At 40.4% G+C, this 25,769-nt stretch overlaps 1 protein-coding gene across 8 annotated transcripts in view; it reads right to left on the bottom strand.

Annotated features, from left to right (window-relative positions):
* Positions 1-2,768: 2,768 nt before the first annotated feature.
* LOC110255418 (uncharacterized) overlaps positions 2,769-25,769 on the bottom strand; it is a 273,087-nt gene continuing 250,086 nt past the window's right edge. For 2 of the 8 annotated variants that reach the window (XR_014815056.1, XR_014815057.1), the window contains one exon: positions 4,649-8,586. Coding sequence is in view for 2 of the 8 variants with exons in the window: in XM_084975797.1 (XP_084831923.1) it covers positions 8,511-8,586 (76 nt within the window). In the remaining 6 variants the exon portion in view is untranslated. Of the gene's footprint in view, positions 8,587-10,903; positions 12,850-25,769 lie in introns of those variants that run through there. The other 6 variants (XM_084975797.1, XM_084975798.1, XR_014815062.1 and 3 more) reach the window with 5 other exon arrangements.

The following is a 25,769-nucleotide window of genomic DNA, read 5'->3' as shown; positions in this document are numbered from 1 at the left end:
GGTTTAATTTAGTTCTACCATCTTTTTTTCTGTTTGTCACCTCATTTTTTGTTCCTCTGTTCCATGTTTTCTTCCTTCTCTTGGGTTATTTAATTTTTTTAGTATTTCTTAGTTTACATCTTAGCTCTTAGATTTTTTTTGAGTATAAATTTTTAGTGGGTCCTCCAAGGATATATATACCTAAACTTTCACATCTGCTTGGAGTTAATATTGCATCACATCATATAAAGTATAGAAACTTGGCAATCATATATGTTCCTTTACACCCCCCCACTGGCCATCATGTTACTGTGATTGTATGTATCAGTCCTACTTACAGTGAGTACCCCAACAGACAATGGCACAGCTTTTCCTTTAAATCGTCATATGTATTTTAAAAGACTTAAGAGGGAAAAGAGTCATTTTTAAAAGACTATTTTTAGAACAACTTTAGGTTTACAGAAAATCTAGGAGGTGGTTCAGAGCTTCTGCATATACCTCCTGCCTCCACATGGACAGCCTCCCCGTTACCAGCATCTGCCACCAGAATTGTACATTTGGTGCAAGTGACAGACATGCCCTCACATGTCCTAGTCACCCAGAGTCCATAGTTCACATTACAGTTCACTCTTGGTGTTGTCTGTACTGTGGGTTTGGACAAGTATATAATGACATGTGTTCATCTTTATCGTATCATACACAGTATTTTCACTGCCCTAAAAATCCTCTGTGCTCCGTCTACTTATCCCTTCTTCCTCAGCCTGGATCTTTAACTATATCCACAACTTTACCTTTTCTAGAGTGGTATTTGATTGGAATCACATAGTATGTAGCCTTTCAGATTTCCTTATTTCACTTAGTAATCTGCATTTAAATACTTTCCATGAACTTTCATTGTTTGATAGCTCATTGCTTTTAAGCAATGAACAATATTTCATTGTTTGGATGTACTGAGTTTATTTATCTGTTCACCTGCTGAAGGACATTGTAGCTGCTTCCAAGTTTGGGCAATGATGAATAAAGCTGTTATAAACATCCAGCTGAACACTTTTGTATGGACATAGTTTTTCAACTCCTTTGGGTAAATATCAAGGAATGTGATTTTGGGATGGTAAGGTAAGAGTACATTTAGTTTTGTAAAAAATCACCAAGCTGTCTTCTAAAGTGGCTGTACCAAAAAAAAAAAAAAAAATTGCAATTCTCACTTAAAATAAATTAAAAAAAATAAAAAATAAATAAAGTGACTGTACCATTTCACACTCCCTTAGCAATGTATGAAAATTCCTGTTGCTCTACATCCTCGCTGGAATTTGATGTTATCAGTGTTCCGGATTTTGGCCATTCTAATAGGTATGTAGTGGCATCTTGTTTTAATTTGCATTTTCCTGATGGCATATGATGGAACATCTTTTCATATGCTTATTTGTCATCTGTCTCTCTTCTCTGGTGAGGTTTCTGTTAAGGTCTCTATTCTGTTCCAATGATATATTTGTCTATTATTTCTCTGTTACCACACTGTCTTGAATACTACAGCTTTATAGTTAGTCTTAGTGTAGGGTAGTGTCAGTATTCCAAATTTGTTTTTCTTCAATATTGTGTTGGTTATTCTAGGTCTTTGGTCTCTCTGTATAAACTTTAGAATAGGTTTGTCAATATCCACAAAATAACTTGCGGGGATTTTGATTGTAATTGCATTGAATCTACAGATGAAGTTGGAAAGAACTAACATCTTGACAATACTGAGTCTTCATTATTCATACATATGGAATATTTCTCCATTCGCTTAGTTCTTTGATTTCATTCATCACAGGTTTTTTTTCCTCCTATAGATCTTAAACACATTTTGTTATCTAAATAATTCATATTTTGGCGTGTTAGAGCGAATGATGTTGTGTTTGTTATTTCAAATTCCATTGTCCATTGCATTTCCCCAATGGCTAGTGAAGTTGAGCATCTTTTCCTGTACTTATTTGACATGTGTATATGCTCTCCAGTGAAATCTCTCTTCAGGTCCTTTGCTCATTTTCTTTCTTCTTTCCTCCTTCCCTCCCTCTCCCTCCCTCTCTCTATCTTTCTTTATTTCCCTTTTTTTCAGGGCCACACCTCTGGCATAAACAAGTTCCTAGGCAAGGGGTTGAATCAGAGCTGCAGCTGCCAGCCTACGCCACAGCCACAGCAACATGCAAGCTGAGGCATGTCTGCGCCCTACACCACAACTCATAGCAACACCAGATCTTTAACTTACTGAGCAAGGCCAAGGATCAAACCCACGTCCTCATGGATACTGAGCCACAATGTGAACTCTGCTCATTTTCTAATTGGATCATTTTTAATTTGGATAATACTTTACACATTCTAGATTTGTCAATATGTGCTTTGTAAGTTTTTTTTTTTTTTTCCCATTCTGTAGGTTGTATTTCCATTCTTCTAACTGGGTCTTTTTTAAAACAAGAGTTTTGAATTTTGATGAAGTCCAATATTTGATTTTTCTTTTACGGGTTGTGTTTTGGGTATCTGTTTGTGCCTATTGGCATTTCCACATTGCCAGGTTCTCTAATACCCAATCTGAAAGCCCAAGGAAGTGATCACTGTGTTATTCTTTGGACCCCAGTTTCTCTAGTTGGGTTGCCTTTTTCTGTCCACTTTTCAGAGTCATCTTACCTTTATTTTATATGTTTTATATATCTAGGTATTTTTCCTATTCATCAGGAGGAACAGGATAGATATATCCACCCCATTTTCCCAGAAGCAGAAGTGTTCGTAATTGCTTTTGAGAGTTATCAGGTAGGTTTTTTTTTTTTTTATATTTTCTGTAATGTATAGTTAGTTGAAATCAGTGCAAAGGATGGGCTATGGGGATTTTAAACTGCTACAGAGAATTTGGAATTTTCCATTATTTTTTAAATAGTTTAAAATGCAAAAAAGGAGGCTGTTTTATATTAATCAATATACTTACCATTGCCAGCATTCTTTATTCTTTTGCGTTAATCCACTTTTCTCTCCATTCCCTTCTGCCTACAGAACTTTATTTAACATTCTGCAGAGTGCAAGTCTACTCTCCATAAATTACCTCAGTGTTTGTGTCACAAAGTTTTTATTTTGCCTTTGTTTTTGAAAGATATTCCTGCTAGGCATAGAATTCCAGATTGACAAATTTTTATTTCACTGCTTTCAAAGATGTGGCTTTATTTTCTTCAAATTATCTAGTTTCTGATAAGAAACGTGCTCTCATTCTTATCTTTGTTCTACTCCACGTAATATATGTGCGTATTTTTTCCTCTTGGTGCTTTTGTGACTTTCCTTTGTCACTGGTTTTCAGCAACTTGATTATGATGTGCCTTCATGTAAATTTCTTTGTGTTTATTTGATTTGATGTTTGATGATCTTCTTAGATATATAAATTTGTAATTTTCTTCACATTTGCAAATTCGTTATTATTATTTCTTCAAGTATGTCTCCTTTTCTGGACTCACAATCATACGTATTATAGTATATGATTACTTTATATTGGGCTTCATTTTACTGAGGATCTCAGCTTATTTCAGGTTAGTTTTCTCTATGTTTCATGTAGCATAACTTTTATGGCTTTGTTCTCAAATTTACTGTTCTTTTTTCCTTCAGTTTCTAATCTGCTATTAATCCCAACATCTGGTGTATGTTTCATTTAACATTCTATATTTTTCATTTCTAGAAGTCCCATTTACATATTCATATATCTCCCACTTCTCTACCCATTGTGTTCATGTTTCCCCTTAAATTCATGAGCTTATTTAAGATTTATAATAGCTCTTTTCAGGTGCTTCTTTAATATTTTGAGTAGATGTTTTACAAAAGCCACTAGTTAAGTTTTACTTAAATGGACATTATTATTCATATTTGGCAGTTAAGGAAACTAAAGCTTGGTAAAGCAAATTAATTTGCCCAAATCATGTAGTTAATAAGTAGAAAGTAAGAGCCCAGGATCTTCTGATTCCAAACTTCATCCTCACAGTTACTATTCTATCCAATATTAACTCTCTTAACTGATTGTTTAAATTTGAACAATATATTACTTTTATGAATCTCGGTTTCCATGTCTAGAGATCACAAAGATATCTACTTCACAGAATGGCATATGAAAAGTATTATTCCTCGAGTTATTTTTGCTGCAGTTGGGGGAAGGAACTTGAACCTTACTTCAGAGACAGCCCAATAATAGTAGAGCTAAGCATACATTTGGATATGTGTTGGTGGGGGGAAGACACTTTACTGGAAGGCTATTATAAATCAGGAAGCATGAGGACAAAGGGGCATTCCTAGTAGATGTCCTTGGATAGGAAATAAAAAGCATTAATTCTCCACTTCTTCATAAATATGCCTGGTGCTCCCTGGATATGTCAGAGAAGCTAAGATTTCAATCATTTTAAAAATATGGACTTAACCATTTTGACATGGGTATAGTATGGAAAAGAAATTGTTGTATACTGACCATCTAAATAACGTCTTCCAACAATCCTGATGGTGACAGTAATCAAGACGGCATCTACCGGAATAATTTTTTACTGCTTAAGATAAGGACTTGTTCCTAGATTTATATACTTCCCAGAGATATCTCTGTGGCTGGAGAGCTCAGTTTATTCACCCTGTGTATCCAGGGTACATTAATGAGTTCCATGATAGATATGTTTCCTTTTTAGTTTTTTACTTATTTTTTTGTTCTTTGAACTACTGCTACACAGAACTACTGTAGGCAGCAATCTTGAAAATTCATTCAGGGATCTCTATTTACTCAGTACAAATTCTATATAAGTGCACTGCTACACACTCTGTACTGGAGATACAGAGTTACAGAACATGAAATATCTGTCTCTAAGGAATTCATAGACTAGTGGGGGAGATAAAATCCAAGTTAAATATGATATAGTAATAGGTCTAAGCCACAATGGGTGGGAGAAAAAAAATGGGTCTCCCTTACCCATCTGGCAAAGGGGAAAACAGACAAGACTCTGAAGGGACCCTAGGGAGGGTGACGCTTGACTGAATTCTGAAAGGGGAGGATGAGTTTGTCAGGGGTGGAAGTAACAGTGGGGAAGGGGGTTCTCAGCACAGGGAAGGGAAGTGGGCCTGAAGGCATGTGAGGGGTTGAACATAGCGCCTCTGTTATCTGTAATTTGTTTGGACTGGGGCTTGGGGGACATAAGCCAGGACAGGTAGGCAGGGTTCAGACTGTGAAGAGGCTATTATGTCTCTTGGTCACAAGGGAGTCTGAATGTGAGAGCGTGGGTGAGGAGGTATTAATTCATATCCACACTGGAAAAACAACTCAAAGTACAAGGCTGGTTGCTGACAAATCAGTTGCCTCAGATTTGTGTCTGATCCCACACAGGGGTTGATGCAGAAATACCGATGACAGACTGGGCCTAAGCTCCCAGACAGCGAGGAAATCTGCTGAGTAGAAGCCTTTGGAGTCTGACTACGGGATAAACAGCTTTGCTCAGAGCTCTACCCTCTGGGTAAACAGTGGCCTGTTTCTGAGGGGAGGAAGCTCAGCTGGGGGTGGATGGTGTTGGCTCTTGAGACAGGAACAGTGCTGCCTGGACTTGTGCAGGCTCCTGAGTTTGCAGGCAGACCACAGGGAGCTGACAGATCCAGAGAGGCACGGATGTGGTAGAAAGCACAGTCAAGGGTGGGTGAAATGTTTCAAACCTAGCAGGGGAGTAAGGAGAGGCACCCCTTTGTGAATACCAGCCTCCGTGCAGAGGTCTGGCGCTTGCCCGGCCCTCCTCCACTCTGTAACTGTAGCTATCAGGTACCAGGCTTCCAGCCAAGTGCTTTCCTTGTAGAAAAAGAACAATAACTGACCTGTTTTGAGTGCTTGCCTTGTCTCCATGTACTGTTCTAGATACATGCTATCCTGTATTTAAGTCTTACATCTACCCTACGAGGGAGTTAACAACACCATTCCATGTTACAGATAAGGAAACTGAGTCTCAGAGGTACAGTTTGTCTAAGATCCCATATGTGGGAACTAACTAATGGATCTGGGGTTTGAACCCAGGCAGTGGGACATCACAAAGCCTATGGCCCTTTTCTCTATGATGCCATGAGATAAGCAACATTATCCTTGATGTAAAATTGAAGCTCCGAGGAGTTAAGTAAATGGTGGGGCTGGAATGGACCTCAGTCCTGGACTCCAGTTCTGGTTGTGTGGTTGTCTTGGCCACTCCACCACTGCACTCAACTGGGAATGTGTCAAGAGCGGTGTGTGTGTGTGTGTGTGTGTGTGTGTGTGTGTGTGTGTGTGTGTGTGTGTTTGTCTCTGTGGGACACTTTCCTGGTTGGAGCAATGTTTGGGCCTGAATTATATAAGGGAATTGGCTGTGGAGAGGTCCAGCCAAATGTTCTGAAAAGCTCATAAAGGTGTCATCTCACTGGGGTGATCCACATAACCAGTGTTAGCCAAAGTATGAGCAACATCCACCGGGAGGGAACCACCACGGTGGGCCCCACCTCCCCAGCTCTCACAACCAATCTTAAACAGCAGAGGATTTAGGCCTTGGAAAGAGATGTAGGGGCAATATTCCAGACCCAAGCATGGACTATGCTCTCTTCCACTCTCCAAGCTGTAAGAACAGGAAAAGACATGAAGAGCTGGCTCCCCTCCTGCTCTAACTGCTTAGGCCATGCAGGAGGTATGGGGAAGAGATAGCGAGTAAATTGGTTGGAGTGGGGAGTTTTAAATTGGCCTACAGAGAGCTTTTGTTAAAAAACAAAAGAACAATTGTGTAATGTGGGAAGTTATGGAATCTGCTCAAGGCACCATTAAGGAAAAGGAAAGAGAATCCAGGGGGCACAGGCAGTGACAGAAAGATATAAAACTGTTTTAGGCGACCATACAGTAGGCCTGGCACATCATCAGTCACCTACCACTCAGGCATCCCACCATATAGTGCCTTTCTCATCAACAGGCACCCCTCATTCTACTTCTTTCATCCCTGCTTAATTTTTTTTTTTTTTAATTTTAGGGCCACACCTGCAGCATATGGAAATTCCCAGGCTAAGGGCTGAATTGGAGCTGCAGCTGCAGGCCTACACCACAGCCACAGCAATGTGGGATCCAGCCATGTCTGCAGCCTACATGACAGCTTGTAGCAACACCGGATCCTTAACCCACTGAGCGAGGCCAGGAACTGGACCCACATTCTCATGGATACTAGTGTGGTTCATTACCACTGAGCCACAACAGGAACTTCCTCTTTCATCCTTAGAAGACCTCTAACTCCCATCTCAATGCTTGCTCCCAGAGCATGCGCTTTCAGTTCACTACTGAAAGTGGACAACTGTTATTCCTCCAGGATTTTTACTACATTCCCTTTCCAAACCAGATCTTGAAGCTGTCTAAGGCCAAGGTAGAGTGGTTGTGCAAAGCTTAGACCAAGTTTCACTAAAGCATCAGTGGTGTCATGAGTCAGGCTCTAAACACCTCTGATTAATGGATTCTATAACTGTGTTGAGCTCACTTCCTAAGCCCTTTCAAATTCATCGTGGACGCTGCAGGGATGGAGCGTGAGCCCTCTGTCTCTTGGTGGGCACAGGCCGTGTGTCCTTCTACAGAGAGGCTAGATGTCCCAGGGATAGAAATCAGCATCTTTTAGGGCTGCAGACAGAGGTGTCTAGCTGAGGCCTTGTGCCTCTTCCTAAAAGTCACAGTCCTGAGGTGGAGACAGAGTCAGCCTGTCTGAGATCACCCTGCTTCAGTAGATGGAGGGTAAATACTTGCAAAGATCATGGGATATGGGAAGGGAAACAAGGAGCTCTAAGCTTTCAGACTGAGAGGTTTATCTGAAGTTTAATTCTTCTGAGAATGTCTGACTCCCACCAGACCTCAAGTGACTCCCTGACACAGAAAACTGGGAGTTTGGGGTTAGTAGATGCAAACTATTGCCTTTGGAATGGATAAGCAATGAGATCCTGCTGTGTAGCACAGGGAACTGTATCTAGTCACTTGTGATGGAACATGGTGGAGGATAATGTGAGAAAAAGGATGTGTGTGTGTGTGTGTGTGTGTGTGTGTGTGTATGACTGGGTCACTATGCTGTACAGCAGAAATTGCCACGACATTGTAAATCAAGTATAATAAAAAATCTTTTAAAAAAGATTAAAGAAAGAAAGAAAATGGAACATACGAAATCAGGCCAATGATTGGAGATATGTCAGAAACTCCTAAAAGAAGACCGAAGGAGAGCATGTCGGGACGGTCAAGGTGTCCTCTGCGCTGCTCTCCAGCCCATGGACACCTTGATGAGTTGCTGTTTGTGGTCTGAAGATGATCTGTCTCCTTAGGATGGGTCCTCCTCAGCCTGTCTTTATATTCTTTTTATTTTTCATCTGCACCCCATCTCAGGGAAAGTCCATTCATGCATTCATCATTCATTGGTCCAACAAATATGTATGGGATACCAGTCTATGCCAGGTACCTGAGCTTACATCTCCAAGTTCTCAGCATCTCCAGGCCCCTTGGGAGGTCCAGGAAGAAGGTGTCTCAGAGGCCTCTAGTCAAACTGCAGAAAGGTGGGTGTGAGAAGAATGAGTGGTGAAGTCACACATTTTAGGACAAACAAAGGCTGCCTGGAGAAAAGAAAATGAAGAAAGACATAACATTCACCTTGTGTTCCTATTTTTCTGGGTACTTAAATCAGAGAAGCATGTCAAGTTTTGACATGGAGACCTTTGCATGAAGCAGGTACTACCTACTCCTTTCAACCCTTGTTGGGAACTAGCCCATCTGAGTGGGGCTTTTTACATGTTTAAAGGAATCAGACAGGCTACTTGGATTATATAGCAATAGCAGTTTTAATTTTTTGTCTAGATGAAAAATTTGTGATTTTTCTGTTTTTTGTTTTTTGTTTTTTTTTCAGAACAAGATAGAAATGGGATTTGAGAAGCAATTATAGCTGTAAGGAAGGAATTGCTTCCCTTCACGCTCTCACAGCCTATTTAGTGAAGTGATTTGGATTGCACTTTGCTTTTAGCTCCACTCTTGTGTAGGTAAAGAAATTACTGCATGAGCTCACCCTTGGCCCCCAGCCCTGGGCTATCATGCCAGTAAATCTATGATAGCAGAGTCAGCACACCAAATGTCTATATCTTTATTCTTATCTCAATGTGAACTGGACTCAGAAAAATCCTTTTTTCCATATCATTTTTATTCTTAACCTTTCAAGCCACTGGGCCTTGCTCTGAGGCGCTTCTTTTGTCAGATAAGAGCAGGGAAAGAGAGAAGAGGAAAAGGGGAAGACGGGAAGAAATTCACATCTAATTCACTCAGCCGACTGCCTCATCACGTGGGGTAGGAGGCAGGCAGGACCCCCAGCACAGCCATTGGATGATACCATGTGGATGTGGGTGGACCTTTCCAAGGCTTTTTTGTTTGTTTGTTTTTGTATCATATCCATAGGGAAATATAGCAAATATTTGTTATGGCTTTGAGCAAAACACAAATCGGAGCCCCTCTGATGATGGTTCCAGTGCTTTGGGACCCTCAGCAGAGTCTTCCGCTTGCCATTTCACTCGCTGGCATTGGGGGTTGGTCCCGACAAACAGCCCTACAACCCTCGTCCTTGTTCTCCCTCAAGCGAATGTGCCAGGCGGCATGTTTGCTTTTGCCCGCGGCCTCCCCACCCCACAGGCCAGCAGCTCCGCTTCTTGGCTCAGTTCAAGCATCTTTAAATGAAACGTGAGCGCTCAGCAGAGCCCCACAGAGCCTGCGCAAGAGGAATCTGGAAGGGGTCCGACCCTGGCTCCTTCTTCATTCCCCCCTTTTCCCCACTCTGACGCCTCCGCCTTGGCAGCTGCAAGGGTCAGGCCCAAAGGGAACTATGAACTCTCCTGTATCCACAGTTCCGGCTTGGAATCAAGTTGCTGACCCCAGGGACACCGCTCCTGAGGGTAGCACTTGGAAGCATTTGGCACTGGGCTGCTGGAGAGTCACTGTTAGGTGCCCGTTAAAAATCAGGACAGTGAAAGATCACGTCTAATGGTGGAGGTGAGATTTGAGAAAGGCCTTTTGAAAGTGAGGCGTGATTAAGATGGCTGGGGAAGATAGGGGAAGAAAAACCTCGATAGAGATGTGGGCTCAGGTGGGGGATAATCTTCTGGGATATTCGCAATGGCTAAGGCACCCCTCCTGGGGACTCTTGTCAAAGCATGTATGTCATCAGGACTATCATTTATTGGCTACGCTCTGGACATCCAGTCAAGAGGGTGAGCTTCTCATCCGTATCTGGTCAACTCCATGTGGTCATACCTAGCACAGGTACGTCACTGAGGAAGCCCTTAATTCATGCTTGTTGGCTTGAACAGAAATGTCAGCATGAGCAAAGCTCAGCAGATGCAAGAGAGAATAAGACAGAGGAGAGGTGTACATAGAGCTGGAGGGGAAGTGGGTATTTTCTCTTCCTGCAGCTCCTGTAGCTGAGCTCTGTGGGGCAGTCAACCAAGATATCTGAGAACCTTTGCATGGGCTCTGCTCGAGGTGCAAGAAGTAAAATGGCCAAGGTGACCTCAGGAACTGCCTCCTTCCTCTTGGCACATCTTATTTCCTGAGCAGGTGGAAGCCACCACCAAACTGACCCCCCTGCCTGCGTTCACATGCCCGTTCTGCCCACCTTCCTGTTAAGGGCAGAAATGGGTCCTCGCTGATACTGTGCCCCCCAGCCCTGCTTCCTCTCTTCTTTCCTTTACTCAAGAATTTTGCTTCATTTCCTCTCACTCCAGCATTGACAATTTCACCCTCTCTGCAGAATCATTCTCATCACATATAATTTGGTTTATTATGTCCCTTATTAGCTATTGACCCATTTCTCTGCCCTCATTTATAGCAAAGCTCTTCAAAAGAGCAATATTATATGATATGTTATCTGTCTCTAACTTCTAGCTTCTGCTCTTTTTTTTTTTTTTTCTTCTTTTGTTTTTCAGGCTGCACCTGCAGCATATGGAAATTTCCAGGCTAGGGGTCAAATTGGAGCTGCAGCACCCGGCCTACACTGCAGTCCCAGCCATGCCAGATCCGAGCTGCATCTGCAACATACACCACAGCTCACAGCAACACTGGATCCTTAATCCACTTAGTGAGGCCAGGGATCGAAGCTGCATAGATGCTAGTCAGCTTGGTTGCTGCTGAGCCACAATGGGAACTCCTCTAACTTCTAGCTTCTTTTATTCTCTTTAACCCACTCCAGTCCCATTGGTACTTCTGAACCCTATTGAAAATGCTCTAGTTAAGATCACCAATGACTTCCATCTTGCCAAACCCAACAATCTCATCAAATCATACCTTGTCCAATTTTTGCAGCCACTCTGTTCATTCTTACTGCTCTTCAAAGCACCAAGCTCGTCCCCCCGCACCCTTGCTGACACCTTCTCCTAGAATGTGCTTCATTTGGACATTCACCAGGCTCTTTCCCTCACTTCAAATCTCTGCTCAGAGAAGCCACCTTGACATCCTAGTTGAAAATAACATCCCTCCCCGTCCCCTGTGCTAGCCTCTGCTCCCTTACCCAGCTTTCCTCCCTCTTAGCACTTATCATTGCTGAAGAGGGATTTATCTGCAAACTAGTTTATGTGTGATTTCTACTAGAATGTAAACTCCAAGAGCTTAGGGACTTTGTCAGTCGTGTCCCTTCTGAATCCCCGGCACCCAGAACAGGGCTGGTCCACACCAGCCCTCAGTGAATAGTTGTTGGATGATAAATAAAGGCGCAACCCCCGCAAACTCACAATCTAACTGATGATAGTGATGAGGATGATGGTGGTGGCAATGGTACATAATACTAAGTGCTGTGCATTTACACAGATATATAATCATTCGATCTTCATAATAAGTATATGAAGTTATTAAGTAGGTATTATCATACCTAGATAAGGAGACTGAGGCTTTAGAAGTAACCTGTAAGGATGTTCCCATTGTGGCTCAGTGGGTTACAAACCCTAGTATCCATGGGGACACAGGTTCAACCCCTGGCCTCACTCAGTTGGTTAAGGATCCATCACTGCCATGGGTTGTCTTGTAGGTCGCAGATGCGACCTTGGATCCCGTGTTACTGTGGCTTTGGTGTAGGCTCATTCGACCCCTAGCCTGGGAACGTCCATATGCTGCAGGTGTGGCTTTAAAAAAGAAAAAAGTAACCTGTAAAACCTGCATAGGGTTATACAGCTGGTCAGCAGGAAGAGCCATGACTCAAACAATCTCTGACTCCAGAGCTGTGCTCTTCAACCTTGAGCTCTTTGACCTTGCAATCTGACAGCCAGCATATGAAAAGGTCACACCATCCGCTCAGGTTGTCTTCATGTGGATATGGCAGTTCCGCCTACTCATGTACAGTGAACACCCATTTATGCTTGCTTAGTAGAAAAGAGTGCTGACTTTACTCATTTTGCTATAAAAGCACTCTCCATGCCAGAGCCAAAATACACAGGGTTGGTAAATATTTTCTCCATGGTTACAAGCAAGGACCCAAATCCAATTAATGTTGGCTCAGTTTGACAGGGTTGTTCACTAGTTTTAGGAAATATGTAGGTAGGTTCAATTCCCATTTGAAGACATTCCTTGGTTGGATTTCAGCTGAGTGTTTTAGGAAATTAAAACCTTTTGATCCATTTGGACTTGTTTCTGAGTTCAGCACAGTTTGTTCCCCATCATGGTTTATAGTCAGATTTGGTGCAGGGCCCTGGCTGTTGGGTTTCCTGTAGGCCCACAACCTGTCCTTGTGAATGTGGGGAAGCTGAAGAGAAACTCTGTCCAAGACTCTGTGTGTGTGGACCTTAAGCTGAGTCAAGCCAGGAATGAAAGCCTTCTTCTTGGCCATAATGTAATTTTGAAGTTTCTAGTAACTACAAAAAAATGAAAAAAGAAACAAGTGAAATAGTGAAATTAATTTTAATAATAGATGTTATTTAACACAATATAACCCACATATTATTATTTCAACTTGAAATCACTATAAAGAATTATTAAAACTAGACTATATTTTATACTTATGGCATATCTCAAATTAGACCAGCTACGTTTCAAGTGCCCAATAACCTCGTTGGGTAGTGCTTACCATGCTGAATAACTCCAGAGAGTAAGATTGGATTTTGGTTTTGTTGTTGTTACTGATGATGGCAATGATGCAATTATTATTAACTCTGAATATGTGAGACATACAGCATCTTTATGTGGGAAGGGAACTTGCCATTTGTAGAGTCTAATTGTCCATTTGGTGCTGGATTCTTTCCTAAAGTATCACCTACAAGAGGTCATTCGGTATCTCCCTTCACAGTTATGTGGAACTCATCCCCTCCAAAGTAACTTATTCCCTCTCTAAACAGCTTTATTATGGCAGAAATCCTCTTTACTGAGCTAGAAATTGTCCCATTAGTGTTTCTCTGTGGTTCTACACTTTGAAACCAGGAAGAGTAAATCTGATTCTGTTCACATGATGTTTTATATTTGAATATCCCTAGCCTATCTTGAGTTAATCTTCTCCAGATAAAGTACCTTATTGCTCCCGTCATTACTTCTGGAGGTGTCAAGTATTCTCCACATTCTGTCCTGTGAAGAGGTTCCAGAATATCAAGGTCTCTTTTAAGGTTGGATGCCCAGAACTGAATCCAGCATCCATGGGTAGGTCCATCATCCTCAAATAGAGTGAGTCACCTCTCAGCCTGAAATATTACACTTCTACTGTATCATCACAACTCACTGTTGACTATACAGAACTCTTTGGCCCCCAAACACCTAAATGTGGTCCTCACGCACATCTGCCTTAGGTTTTTATGGCGACCCAAGGCAGTGCCATCAGATGGGCATGGTCCACGCTCATCCAACTCCGGGGAGCTGGGGAGAACAAAAGTAAGGAAAATGATCCAGGGGATGACATGAGAAACATAAAACATTATTATTTACATAATGCATATGAATTACCATACAGGAAAGATTTTAGGGAGTTCCCATCGTGGCGCAGTGGTTAACGAATCCGACTAGGAACCATGAGGTTGCGGGTTCGATCCCTGCCCTTGCTCAGTGGGTTAACGATCCGGCATTGCCTTGAGCTGTGGTGTAGGTTGCAGACGCGGCTTGGATCCTGCATTGCTGTGGCTCTGGCGTAGGCCAGTGGCTACAGCTCCGAGTGAACCCCTAGCCTGGGAACCTCCATATGCCTCGGGAGCGGCCCAAGAAATAGCAACAATAACAACAACAACAACAACAAAAAAGACAAAAGACAAAAAAAATTTAAAAAAAAAAAGGAAAGATTTTATTCCTTCGGATATAAATTATGTGCATTTTCAATGTAGTATTCCAGGTTAAAGTTGATTGTTTATAGTGGGAAAATGTTGCTTTTCTTTAAAAAAAAAAAAAAAACTATCTGAAATGCTGAGATATTTTCAGATACATTACCAGGGTATGAATGGCTCTTTCAACTAACTAATCATCATTTGCAAATGTTGACGAGTAAACTCTTTATATCTTTATATGAGTCATCAATCAAAATATTGAGTATGTTATAGCCTAACACCAAGACTTACCACACGAGGACTTCAATGAGTAGAGCATACCTAATTTTCACTAAAGTGGTTGATAGTTCTCCACTGCTATTTCTAGGCCTTGGAATATATTTTCCAACCCCCCTGGGGGTATCTTACCCTCCTTTCCTTGCCTGGAAAATTTCTTTTTTTTTTTTTCTTTTTTTCTTTTTTTCTTTTATTTTCCCACTGTACAGCAAGGGGGTCAGGTTATCCTTACATGTATACATTGCAATTACAGTTTTTCCCCCACCCTTTCTTCTGTTGCAACATGAGTATCTAGACATAGTTCTCAATGCTATTCAGCAGGATCTCCTTGTAAATCTATTCTAGGTTGTGTCTGATAAGCCCAAGCTCCCGATCCTCCCACTCCCTCCCCCTTGACCCTTGTGTTTTATTTTAGTTATCCCACTTGTTTTGGGTTGGGTACCATTCTATGGGTGCCTACAGTGCTATATTCTGCCCCATGGTAGCAGGCACCACACTTGTGATTTTCTGTGTATTTGCCTATACCTCTACTAGACTGTAAACAGTGTTAGGACAAGAATTGACTCTTTTACATCCTAAATGTCTAGCAAAGTACAAAGTAGATGCTCATTGAATTCTTTTTAGTTAAATGACTAAATCCTCACGACCATCTGCAGAGGTGGTTATTGTCATCCTCATTTTACATACAAACCAACTGAAGCTCAGAGAATTAGTCAGCTTATTAAGGCTTAGAGTGGGGGGAGAAGCTGTGGTTGAAGGTCCAGGATTCCGGATCTGGATCTAATGCTCTCATCATAAAACCCGTTGCATATGCCTCTGATACACTCCTAGATACTTGAAGTTCCTTAACAAATGGCGGTGCCTTTATGGTCTTACTGGAGATGTGACAAAATGCAAATACTACAAAGAAAGAAAGCGCAATAGACTGACATCTGGTAACACCAGAGTATTAAATACTAATGCCAAGAGCTCTCTTAGAAATAGATTCTGACTTGAAGGAAGAATGAACCTCTGGTTCTCGTCATGCAAGTCTGTGCAAATCACATTTTGTCAGTCTCTCAGTTTCTCATAGTAAGTGCTTGCTAATTATTTGGTTTCTAAGTAGTTAAGAACAGGACCCTGTGGCTTTTTCATATGAACTAGCATAATCAGAACTTATTTATTTTAAGCAATATTAATTCTTCTGCTTATAAAAATTAAACATGTTTGGTGTGGAGAAAACTGTTGGTGGGAATGTAAATTAGTGTAGCCACTATGGAAAACCATATAGAGGTTCCTCAAAAAACTAAAAATAGAGTTGCATATGATCCAGCAATCCCACTTTGGGGTATATATCCAGATAAAACTGAAACATGCACCCCTATGTTCATAGCAGTGCTATTTACAATAGTCAAGACATGGAAACAACCTAAATGTCTATTGACAGATGAAGGGATAGAGAAGATGTGGTATATGCATGTGTGTGTGCATGTGTGGGGGGGGTGTATATGTGTATATATATAATATGATGCAAATCAACATATCTATGAAACAAAAACAGACTCACAGGTATAGAGAACAGATTTGCAGCCGCCATGGGGTGGGGAATGGGAGGGAAGGATTGGGAGTTTGGAGTTAGCCAGAGGCAAACTATTATGTTGCATAGGATGGATAAACACCAAGGTCCTCCTGTAGAGCATAGGGAACTATATTCACTATCCTGTGATAAACCATAACGGAAAAGAATATGAAAAAGAATATATATATATGTATAACTGAATCACTTTTCTGTACAGTAGAAATTAATGCAACATTATAAATCAACTATACTTCAAGTAATTTTGAAAATGATACATGTTTATTGCTAAAAATGTGAAAATTGTACCTAACCGCATATGTCTTTTTAAATTTTACAAATAGTTATTCATCTTCTCTGATTTGGGATCATCACTACATATTCTTTTTTCCTAATATATTAAGAATTTTCCTATATTAAATATCCTCTGCCACATGATTATATAGATTCACTCTGTGTATAATCCATAAGTGTATCTAAAGTCCTTATTGTAGATATTTAGGGCTATTTCCAGTTTTAAATTTCATAAAAATGGTAATATTTATCCTTAGATGTTAGTCTTTACACACATGGCTCATTACGGAGATTTTTTTCCCCCCTTATTTAATTGGTCATATGCTGTTCTGAGCATTAGGATAAGAACTCCCTAGAACTGGGCCCTCACCTTAAAGTGCTTATAGGATTTTGACCATCAGCATTAATCAGATTGAATCAAGGATTAGAATTCCTGAATCCTGAGGACCTAGAGTTGGAGCCTTGGGGCACCTCCATGGCTCCCCCATTTTCCGGTGGCATCCAGGGTGGGGCTGGAGGCCTCCCTGTTTTCAAGCTGGACCCCTTATCTCCGCCAGAAGCCCTGCCTCTGTATCCTAATGCCAAGCTAGGGAAAAAGATTAGCTTTGAGAATGAGGACAGCAAGGGTCGTCTCTGTACAAAGGTGGGTGGGGGAAGAGGGAGAGGGAGGGGGCGCCCAAGTGAGCAAATAAGCAAGATGTGCCTACACCCTCTTTTCCTTTCCTTTTCTTTCCTTTTTCTTTTCTTTCCTTTTTCTTTTCTTTTCTTTCCTTTTTCTTTTCCTTTCTCTTTCCTTTTCTTTTTTCTTTTCTTTCCTTCTTCTTCTTCTTTTTTTTTTTTTAAACCCAGAGAAGGAAAGAAAAGCAACTATGTAAATTAATACTGCCTTGGGGGCAGCCTGAACGGGCCTGATTTGAACAGAGTAGCTTGTCACCCTGCTGCCATTATGACCCTTGCAGGGTCCAAGAAAATGCATGGATGAACTCACTGGGTTGAACAACATGCTCAGTGTCTTGAGAACAAACAGACTTTTCTTTGGCGTTAGTTACAAACATCTTTTCTTTCCACTTGTTCAGTTTAGTTCTCCAAGAAGCAAGAGCCAATCTCCTGTGAGAGTTCAGGGGAAAGGCGTGTGGTGCAGCTCTGAGCTGCCTTAGCTGCACTTCCAGGGAAGACCCTTGATCATCCTCAGAGGAGCTCTGCCTCTGTGCCGGCCCCCTGCCCTGTGTCTGGGAGAAAAGTCACTGGCAGAGCCTTAATTTTATCATCCGGTAGAATGGAAATAGGAAACGGTACATCTAACTGACTATGCTAATTTAGAGTTCTTTTATTTTTAGATGGATTTGTTCACATACATAGCCCTGAGCTGCCATGCACCAAGGCAGATACTGAGGACACCATGGCACAATTTCTACCTTTGAAGAACTTAAAGTTAGTGGAAATCCCAGACAATAAAAAGGCAATTGCAATGCAATATTAAAGCGACTATGACAGAAGAAGTGCAAGAAATAATAGCACTTAGAATGGTCAATAACCCAGGCTCGAACAGGAAGCCATTTGGGGAAGGCATCCTTATGGAACTGGTATTAACCCTGAATACCTAGCGAAGGAGTGAGTTTGGCCAGTCAGGAGGCAAGGACAGGAAAGTTACAAAGAACTTACAATCAAGAGAAAAACTGGGTCCTTTGGAAAACAAGGTGGGTAGGTATGAATGAGTGAAGCACCTTGGAAAGAATAAGAGGTGATGCTGAGACGGGGAGATGCTGAAAGAGGCAGGACTAATCTGGATTGAACTGATTTTAATTTACACATAATTTGCATAATTTTCTTGGAGAATTTTATCTACCAGGAAGTCTGTGTTATAACACATTGTCAAGGTTTGCAATGAAGATATTAGGCTAAAATCCATATGCTCAACTTTTCTCATATGTTTCCTTTACTTGAACCCCAATCATAAACCTCTCTGAAGTTGTATGATTCTCATCAGTCATATATTGCTTCTTTCTGATATTTTTATTTATTTATTTGTTGACTGCACCCAGGATATATGGATGTTCCTGGGCCAGGGATCGAATCCCAGCCACAGCTGTGACTGTGCTGGACTGGAGATCAAACCTGCACCTCAGCAGCAACCTAAGCCATGACAGAGACAATGCCAGACCCTTAACCCACTGTACCAGCATTGGGAACTAAGCTTCTTTATGATCTTAATTGTATGTGTGGACTTTGTCAATATCATCCCTATACCGCAATAATAGTGAAAAATTCCTATAGCCAAGAGATATTTCCTCTGCTTCTACATATAATGCCTCCAATTTAGGGGCAATATACAAATCTTAGCAACCCCAAAGAGCAGCATTTTTTTTTTTTTGGCTTTTTGCCTTTTCTTGAGCCATTCCAGCGTCATATGGAGATTCCCAGGCTAGGGGTCGAATCGGAACTGTAGCCACCAGTCTATGCCAGAGCCACAGCAACACGGGATCCAAGCCACGTCTGCAACCCACACCACAGCTCACGGCAACGCCAGATCCTTAACCCACTGAACCCACAACCTCATGGTTCCTAGTTGGATTCGTTAACCATTGCGCCTTGATGGGAACCCCAAGAGCAGCATTTTAAAGGAGGACATCTTATTGCAGAAATTAAGTGACTTGTCTGAGGCCACACAGCTCCTGAGCAGGGCTTGCTTAGGGATTTTCCCCCAAAATCCACCCTGGCATCCAATCCCAAGTCAGGCACCTTATCTTACAATTGCAGGTAGCAATAAAGGTACTGGTTTCTTTTTTTATTCCCTATCTTACAGTTGCAGGTAGCAATAAAGGTACTGGTTTCTTTTTTTATTCCTTTTTTTCTTTTTTGGCTGCACCTGTAGAATATGGAGGTTCCCTGGCCAGGGACTGAATCTGTACCACAACTCTGACATATGCCACAGCTGCAGCAGTGAAGGATATTTAACCCACTCTGCTGGGCCAGGATCAAACCACTGCCACTACATAGGCAAGCAAGATCATTAACCCATGTGCCACAGTGGGAACTCCAGATACTTGTTTCTTAATTGGATAAATATGTTGATGTATTTGAGTTACTCATGTTCACCATCCAGACATACAGCCTTGTGACTAGGTCTGGAGTAAGACCAGGAGAGAGCCAAGGACAGAAGGAGGTATGTGGTGATTAATGCTTTTAGTTTGATTAAGATCAGAAGTTTTAATATTGCAAGAACTTATTAAAGTGAAAGAAAAACTGCCTTTTAAAGAACCGTGCTATACTTTCTCTTGAACGTTACTCTTTTTTTAAACCCAGTGATTTCTCTCCTTGAGGAAAATATTTAGGGAATAGTGGCTGCTGGAATAGATTGGCGTCTGAGCTTCAGGTTCTAGATCTCCTGTCAGCTCGTGGTGCTCTTTGCAGCTTAGGAAGGGTTCTCTAGGGTAGAGCTAAGTGCCACACACACACACACACACACACACACACACACACACACGCTATTAAACAGCTTCAAGGCACTTGTGCACCTTGTCCATAATTCAGTCCCTCTTTCCTGGATCTTCTCTCTGTCACTTCCATCTAACTCTTTCTTCTAAACTTACAAATAAGCTCCAGTGTTTTTCAATCTAATCAACATTTCCTCAAGTCTTCTACTTTCTAATCTCCACTCCATCTTTCTCATCCAAAATTCAAGAATGTAGCCACTCCTCATAAGAGTGGACCTATAAGAAAATAACTATAATATAATATTGACAAATACAACAGTAGGTTTTTGGGCTTGTTTTCATCCTATTCTTTCCAACCTGAGATCCACAGCTGAGTTAGGGTACTCCAACAACTCTTACCTGGAATGCCTCTAGAGACTTCTAAACTAATCTCCCTACTTGCAGTCCTGCTCTTTTCTAAAACATTCACTGTACTGCACCAAAGTGATCTTCCTGAAATTCATATGTTAATCAGTTCACTCAAAAATATTTACTATGTATGTACAATGCAGCTTCTCTGTTAGGTACTTGTGAACCACCCATAAACAAATACCACTTGTGTGACTCTGACCCTTTACTAGGTTCTTGATGCCCTCAGAACATAAGGCAAACCCCTTAACTTTGTCACTGTGGACCTCAGGGCTCTTGAAGGGCTCAGGATAGAGCTACGCGTTACCTCTGGCTTCATCTCTGCCTTGAACGTCTTCCCCCCTTCATCCCCATTCCTTCACCTAATTCCAGTTCTTTTTAAATCTCAGGTCAGATACCTTTTTCTGTGGAAGTTTTTCTTTGTGGACCCCTGTGGTGGTTTTAAACAAGTCTTTAAACATATCTAAGTCCCTTCCATTTACATCTGAGTGTTTTTTGACTGCTTCTACCAGTAGAAAACAGTGGGAGTGACACTATGTGACTTGTGAGTTTAGGTCATAAAAGGCCATGCATTTCTACATTATTTTCTGGAATACATTCTCTTGGAACCCTGATATTCCATGTAAGAAATATGGCTACTCTGAAGCCTCTATAATGGCAAGGCCATGTATAGGTGTTTGAGACAATAGTCCCTGCTAAGCCTAACCTTCAGAAATTTCCACCAAGGCATCAGCAAGTGAACGACGGTGTCTGGGATTCTACATCCTAGCTCATCCTTTAGATGAATACCACAACACGACCTAGTGTCATGACTCACATATCCTTTTAGTTGAATAAAAAACTCTGTGTATCTTAAGGATGTGTCTCAGAGGCTGTCTTAGGTACAGTATTGTGTTTCTAAGACTCTTGGGGGCATTTCCCCACAATAGCCTCACAGGTAGCCCCAAATTAAGACGACTACCCTTTCTTCCCCCCCCTTTTTTTCTTTTTAGGGCCACACCTTTGGCATATGGAATTTTCCAGGCTTAAGGTATAATCACAGCTGCAACTGCCAGCCTATGCCACAGCTGCAGCAATGTCAGATCCAAGCCACATCTGTGACCTATGCCACAGCTTGCAGCAATGCCAGATCCTTAACCCACTGACTGAGGCCAGGGATCAAACCCACAGTGTCATGAATACTAGTCAGATTCTTGACCCACTAAGCCACAATGGGGTCTCCTGAGAAGACTAATCTTTCAGAGATTTATAACTGTGACATTTTGTTTAGTGAAGCGAATTTTATTAATTGTTCTATAAGAAAACCAGGAAGTTTTAAAAGAAACTGTATCAGTATGATGAACTGAAAGGGACAGGAACAGTACAAAAAGAAAAGATGTCTTTTCTATGAGCAAGAAGCTCACTAAGAAAATTACTCAGCTGAACATAGGTTGGAATGACTCAGGGGTGGAACCAAGAGAGCAGAGAATGGACCTGAGAGTCATGGAGAATTCCTAGGAGCGAGATTAAGGCCTAACTGAAGAATAGACAATGCCTTCTTGATTGAATTTCAGACTTGCTATGAACCAGTGCCTGCTGTGTGCCTTCTATTGTCCTCCTTTGAACAGGACTGTATGTGGTAGTTTTCCTATTCCCTCTCACCACCATGGGGGCGAGGATGGGAAAATGCCCCTTTAGATTGAGAGGAACCATACCTAGAGAACTGGACCTGAGGAGATGTATCTATTTCTGGGTCTAATGCTGGGCCTCAGGCCTGAAACCAATGGGTGGAGAGACTAAGAAGGAAAGACACCCACACACCTCTTGTTGTATTTGAGATTAAAGGGGGAGGAAGTCAATAAATTTCATATATATGAGAAATTTAAACAACTTTTGGTAATAGAGATGACTGTGGCAGTTTTAAAATATAGCTGCAGATTCTTTTGCACTCCTACTAAAAGAAGGTATCTAAAATGTCTCCCTTTGAACCTGAGAAGACTGTGACTGCTTTGACCAATAGAGTCCTGTTATCCCCAGCAAGATAACAGAAGTCAATCAGGTCATTTTTGATCTTTCAGACTAATCCATTTCCCAGCTGAATACTGCCTGGTCACCTCCACCAATACCATATGCCACCTAGTTGACCCTTGCCCAAATTCCTGACCTAAAAATGAAGGAAATCTAAATAGATGGCTCTTGTTCTAAGTGACAGTTTTGGGATTGTTTGTTACACAGCAGAAAATAACTGGAACATCAGTCAAGTCTGGCTATAAGTGCCCCTATGTTTTGCCTCTATGAAACCCTTTCCTTTTAAAACTTGGTAGTATAATTATCTGTGAAAGACCTATACTTTGAAAACTATGAAATATTGATAGAGGAAATTGAAAATGATACAAAGAAATGGAAAACTATCTAATATCTTGGACTGGAAGAATTAATACTGTTAAAATGGCCATACCACCCAAAGCAATTTATAGACTTAATGCAATCCCTATCAAAAGTATCTATGAAATTTTTCATAGAACTAGAAAAAATTAACTTAAAATTTATATGGAACCACAAAAGAACCAAATTGCCAAATCAATCTTAAGGAAAAAAAGAATAAAACTGGAGGTATTCCCAACCCTGACTTAAGATTATACTACAAAGCTACAGTAATCAAAACAGCATAGTCCTGGCACAAAAACTGACATAGTTTACTGGAACAGAATAGAGAGGCCAGAAATAAACCCAGGCTCCAATGGTAAATTAGTCTACAACAAAGGAGGGAAGAATGCACAGTGGATAAAAGACAGTTTCTTCAAGTAAGTGGTGCTGGGAAAACTGGACACACACATGTAAAATAATGGGAGTAGAATATTTCTTCTCAATTTAGTTCGTAACAACCCTCATTTCTTCAGAATAGAATGAAGTAGAAACATCATTAAAAAAATCTTATTAATATAAGCACTGAATAGAAATCCATTTAACCAATTGATCTAACTTGACAACTAGTAAAATTATATCAGATTTTAATGTGACTACAAATATAATTTTTGAGAGATTACTGAGGATTAATAATTTTATTTTTTCATTTGTACTGCTCAGAAATCTTACTTTAACTTCAAATATACCCCAAATCATTCATCTCAGCATAGTATTATATTGAAACAAATTTTCAACATAAAATAAAAGCCAAATTAATAAGACCAAAATTTTAGGTCTTACCAGGACCTAACTCCAGTTGTCTTTCAGTTGATCTACACTTGGTCAATTTCTCACCTCATCTGTAAACTTATCTCTGTAATCCCTATTTTGTTAGCAATGTGTATACCACTTTGGGGAAAGATTACAAATATTTTACTCTCTGTAAAAATTGAAATTTTAATAGCAGACAAGTATCATTTAAATAACTGGAATGTTATAAAGCCAGTAGAGAAACATATATCCTTAATATGTTGAAGATAATCTATCAGAAACAACTTGCCAATATAATCTTAAATGGTAATTTAATAGACGTGACTTATGACCAGTGATACTATTACTCTTTAAAATTATTCGGGACAGAATGGTCAATGCATGAACAATGAGAGCAACAAAGGAGGTACATACAACCTATGTGAAAATGTTGGAAATTTCCTTATTTGAAGATGATTTTTTTAAAATCTAGAATGCTAGGGAAAGAAAAGGATATGTACACTATAAAAAATTTTAAATTTAAATTAAAACAAATTAATAAGTGGAATATTTCTATAGAAATATAGAAAAATAAAACTATAAAATATCTTTCAGGTAATGTACAGGAGGATATCCTTCATGTTACCTGCATGATATTTCAGATAAATAATACACACATAATATAGAGACATAGAGATATACAGCTGACCCTTAAACAACATGAGTTTGAATTGTAAGGATCCACAAAATTTTTTCAATAAGTATGTATAGTGCAACACAAACTACAGTTGGTTAAATCCAGTGGTGTGGAAACTCTGACGTGGGACTTGAGCATCAGTGGATTTTGATATATGAGGGAGCTCCTGGAACCAATTCCCTGTAAATACCAATGGACAAAATGGGAGCCTAGAATCTGAATAATTTAATATATGATGAAGAAAATTAAACAAAATTAACCCATGAAAAAAAAATAGACTCAAAATGGATTAAAGTTCTAAATGAAAGACCTTAAATCTGAAAACTTTTAGAAGAAAACAGACAGAATATTCTTTGATATAAATCATAGAAATTTTTCCTGGATTTGCCTCCTAAGTCAAAATAAAAAAAACAAAAATAAGAAAGTGGGACCTAGTTAAATGTAAGACCTTTTGCACAGCAGAGGAAATCATTGACAAAATGAAAAGACAATATATAGAATGGGAGAAAATATTAGCAAATGATATGACAGACAGGAGATTAATATTGAAAATGTATAACTAGTTCACAAAACTCAATATCAAAAAAACAAAATCAAGGGAGTTCCCTTTGTGGAGCAGTGGAAAATAATCTGACTGGTATCCATGAGGATGCAGGTTCCAATCCCTGGCCTTGCTCAGTGGGTTGGGGATCTGGTGTTGCTGTGAGCTGCAGTGTAGGTCATAGATGCGGCTCGGATCCCATGTTGCCGTGGCTGTGGTATAGGCTGGCAGCTGTGGCTCTATTCGACCCTTAGCCTGGGAACCTCCATATGCTGTGGGTGCTGCCCTAAGAAAGAAACAACAACAACAAAAATCAAAAATTGACAGAAGACTCGAATAGACATTTTTCCAAAGAAGACATACAGATGGCTAACAAGCACATGAAAAGATACTCAATAATCGTCAGGAAAATTCAAATCAAAACTACAATGAGCTATCATCTCACACCTGTCAGAATGGTCATCATCAAAATGTCTACAAGTAACAAATGTTGGCGAGGATGTGGAGAAAAGGGAACCCTCCTGCACTATTGAGAATGTAAACGGATGCAGCTACAGTGGAAAACAACATGGGGGTTCCTCAAAAAACTAAAAATGGAACTACCGTGTGATTCAGCAATTCCACTCCTGGTTATATATCCAGAAAAAAAAAAAAGGAAAGTACTAATTTGAAATGATACATGAATCCTAATGTTTATAGCAGCACTAATTACAATAGTTAAGAGGTAGAAGCAACCCAAGTATCCATCAACAGATGAGTGGATAAAAAAAGTTGTGGTGTGCATATAACACATACACACACACTCACACTGAAATATTACTCTGCCTTTAAAAAGAATGAAATTCTGCCATCTGTAGCAATGTGGGTGGACATCAAAAATATTATACTTCATGAAATAAGTCAGACAGAGACAAATACTGTATGATAATCACTTATATGTACAATCTAAAAATTCAAACAAATGAATACATAGCAAAACAGAAACAGACTCACATATACAGGAATCAAACTAGTGGTCCCCACTGGGGAAAGGGAAGCTGGAAGGGGCAAAATAGGTGTATGGAATTAAGAGATACAAACTACTGTGTATAAAAGAGACAAGTAACAAGGATATATTGTCCAGCACAGGGAATTGTAACCATTATTTTGTAATAATTTCTAATGGAGTATAAAAATACTGACTCCTGTGTTATA

The sequence above is a fragment of the Sus scrofa genome, chromosome 9 (assembly GCF_054392235.1).
Source record: "Sus scrofa isolate SSC_HxYL_T2T_F1_AM1 chromosome 9, Sscrofa_HxYL_maternal_Yorkshire_Landrace_v2.0, whole genome shotgun sequence".
In the NCBI taxonomy this organism is placed as follows: domain Eukaryota; kingdom Metazoa; phylum Chordata; class Mammalia; order Artiodactyla; family Suidae; genus Sus; species Sus scrofa.
Note: the sequence above shows the minus strand (reverse complement) of the source record. Positions and strands in the feature narration are given on the sequence as shown.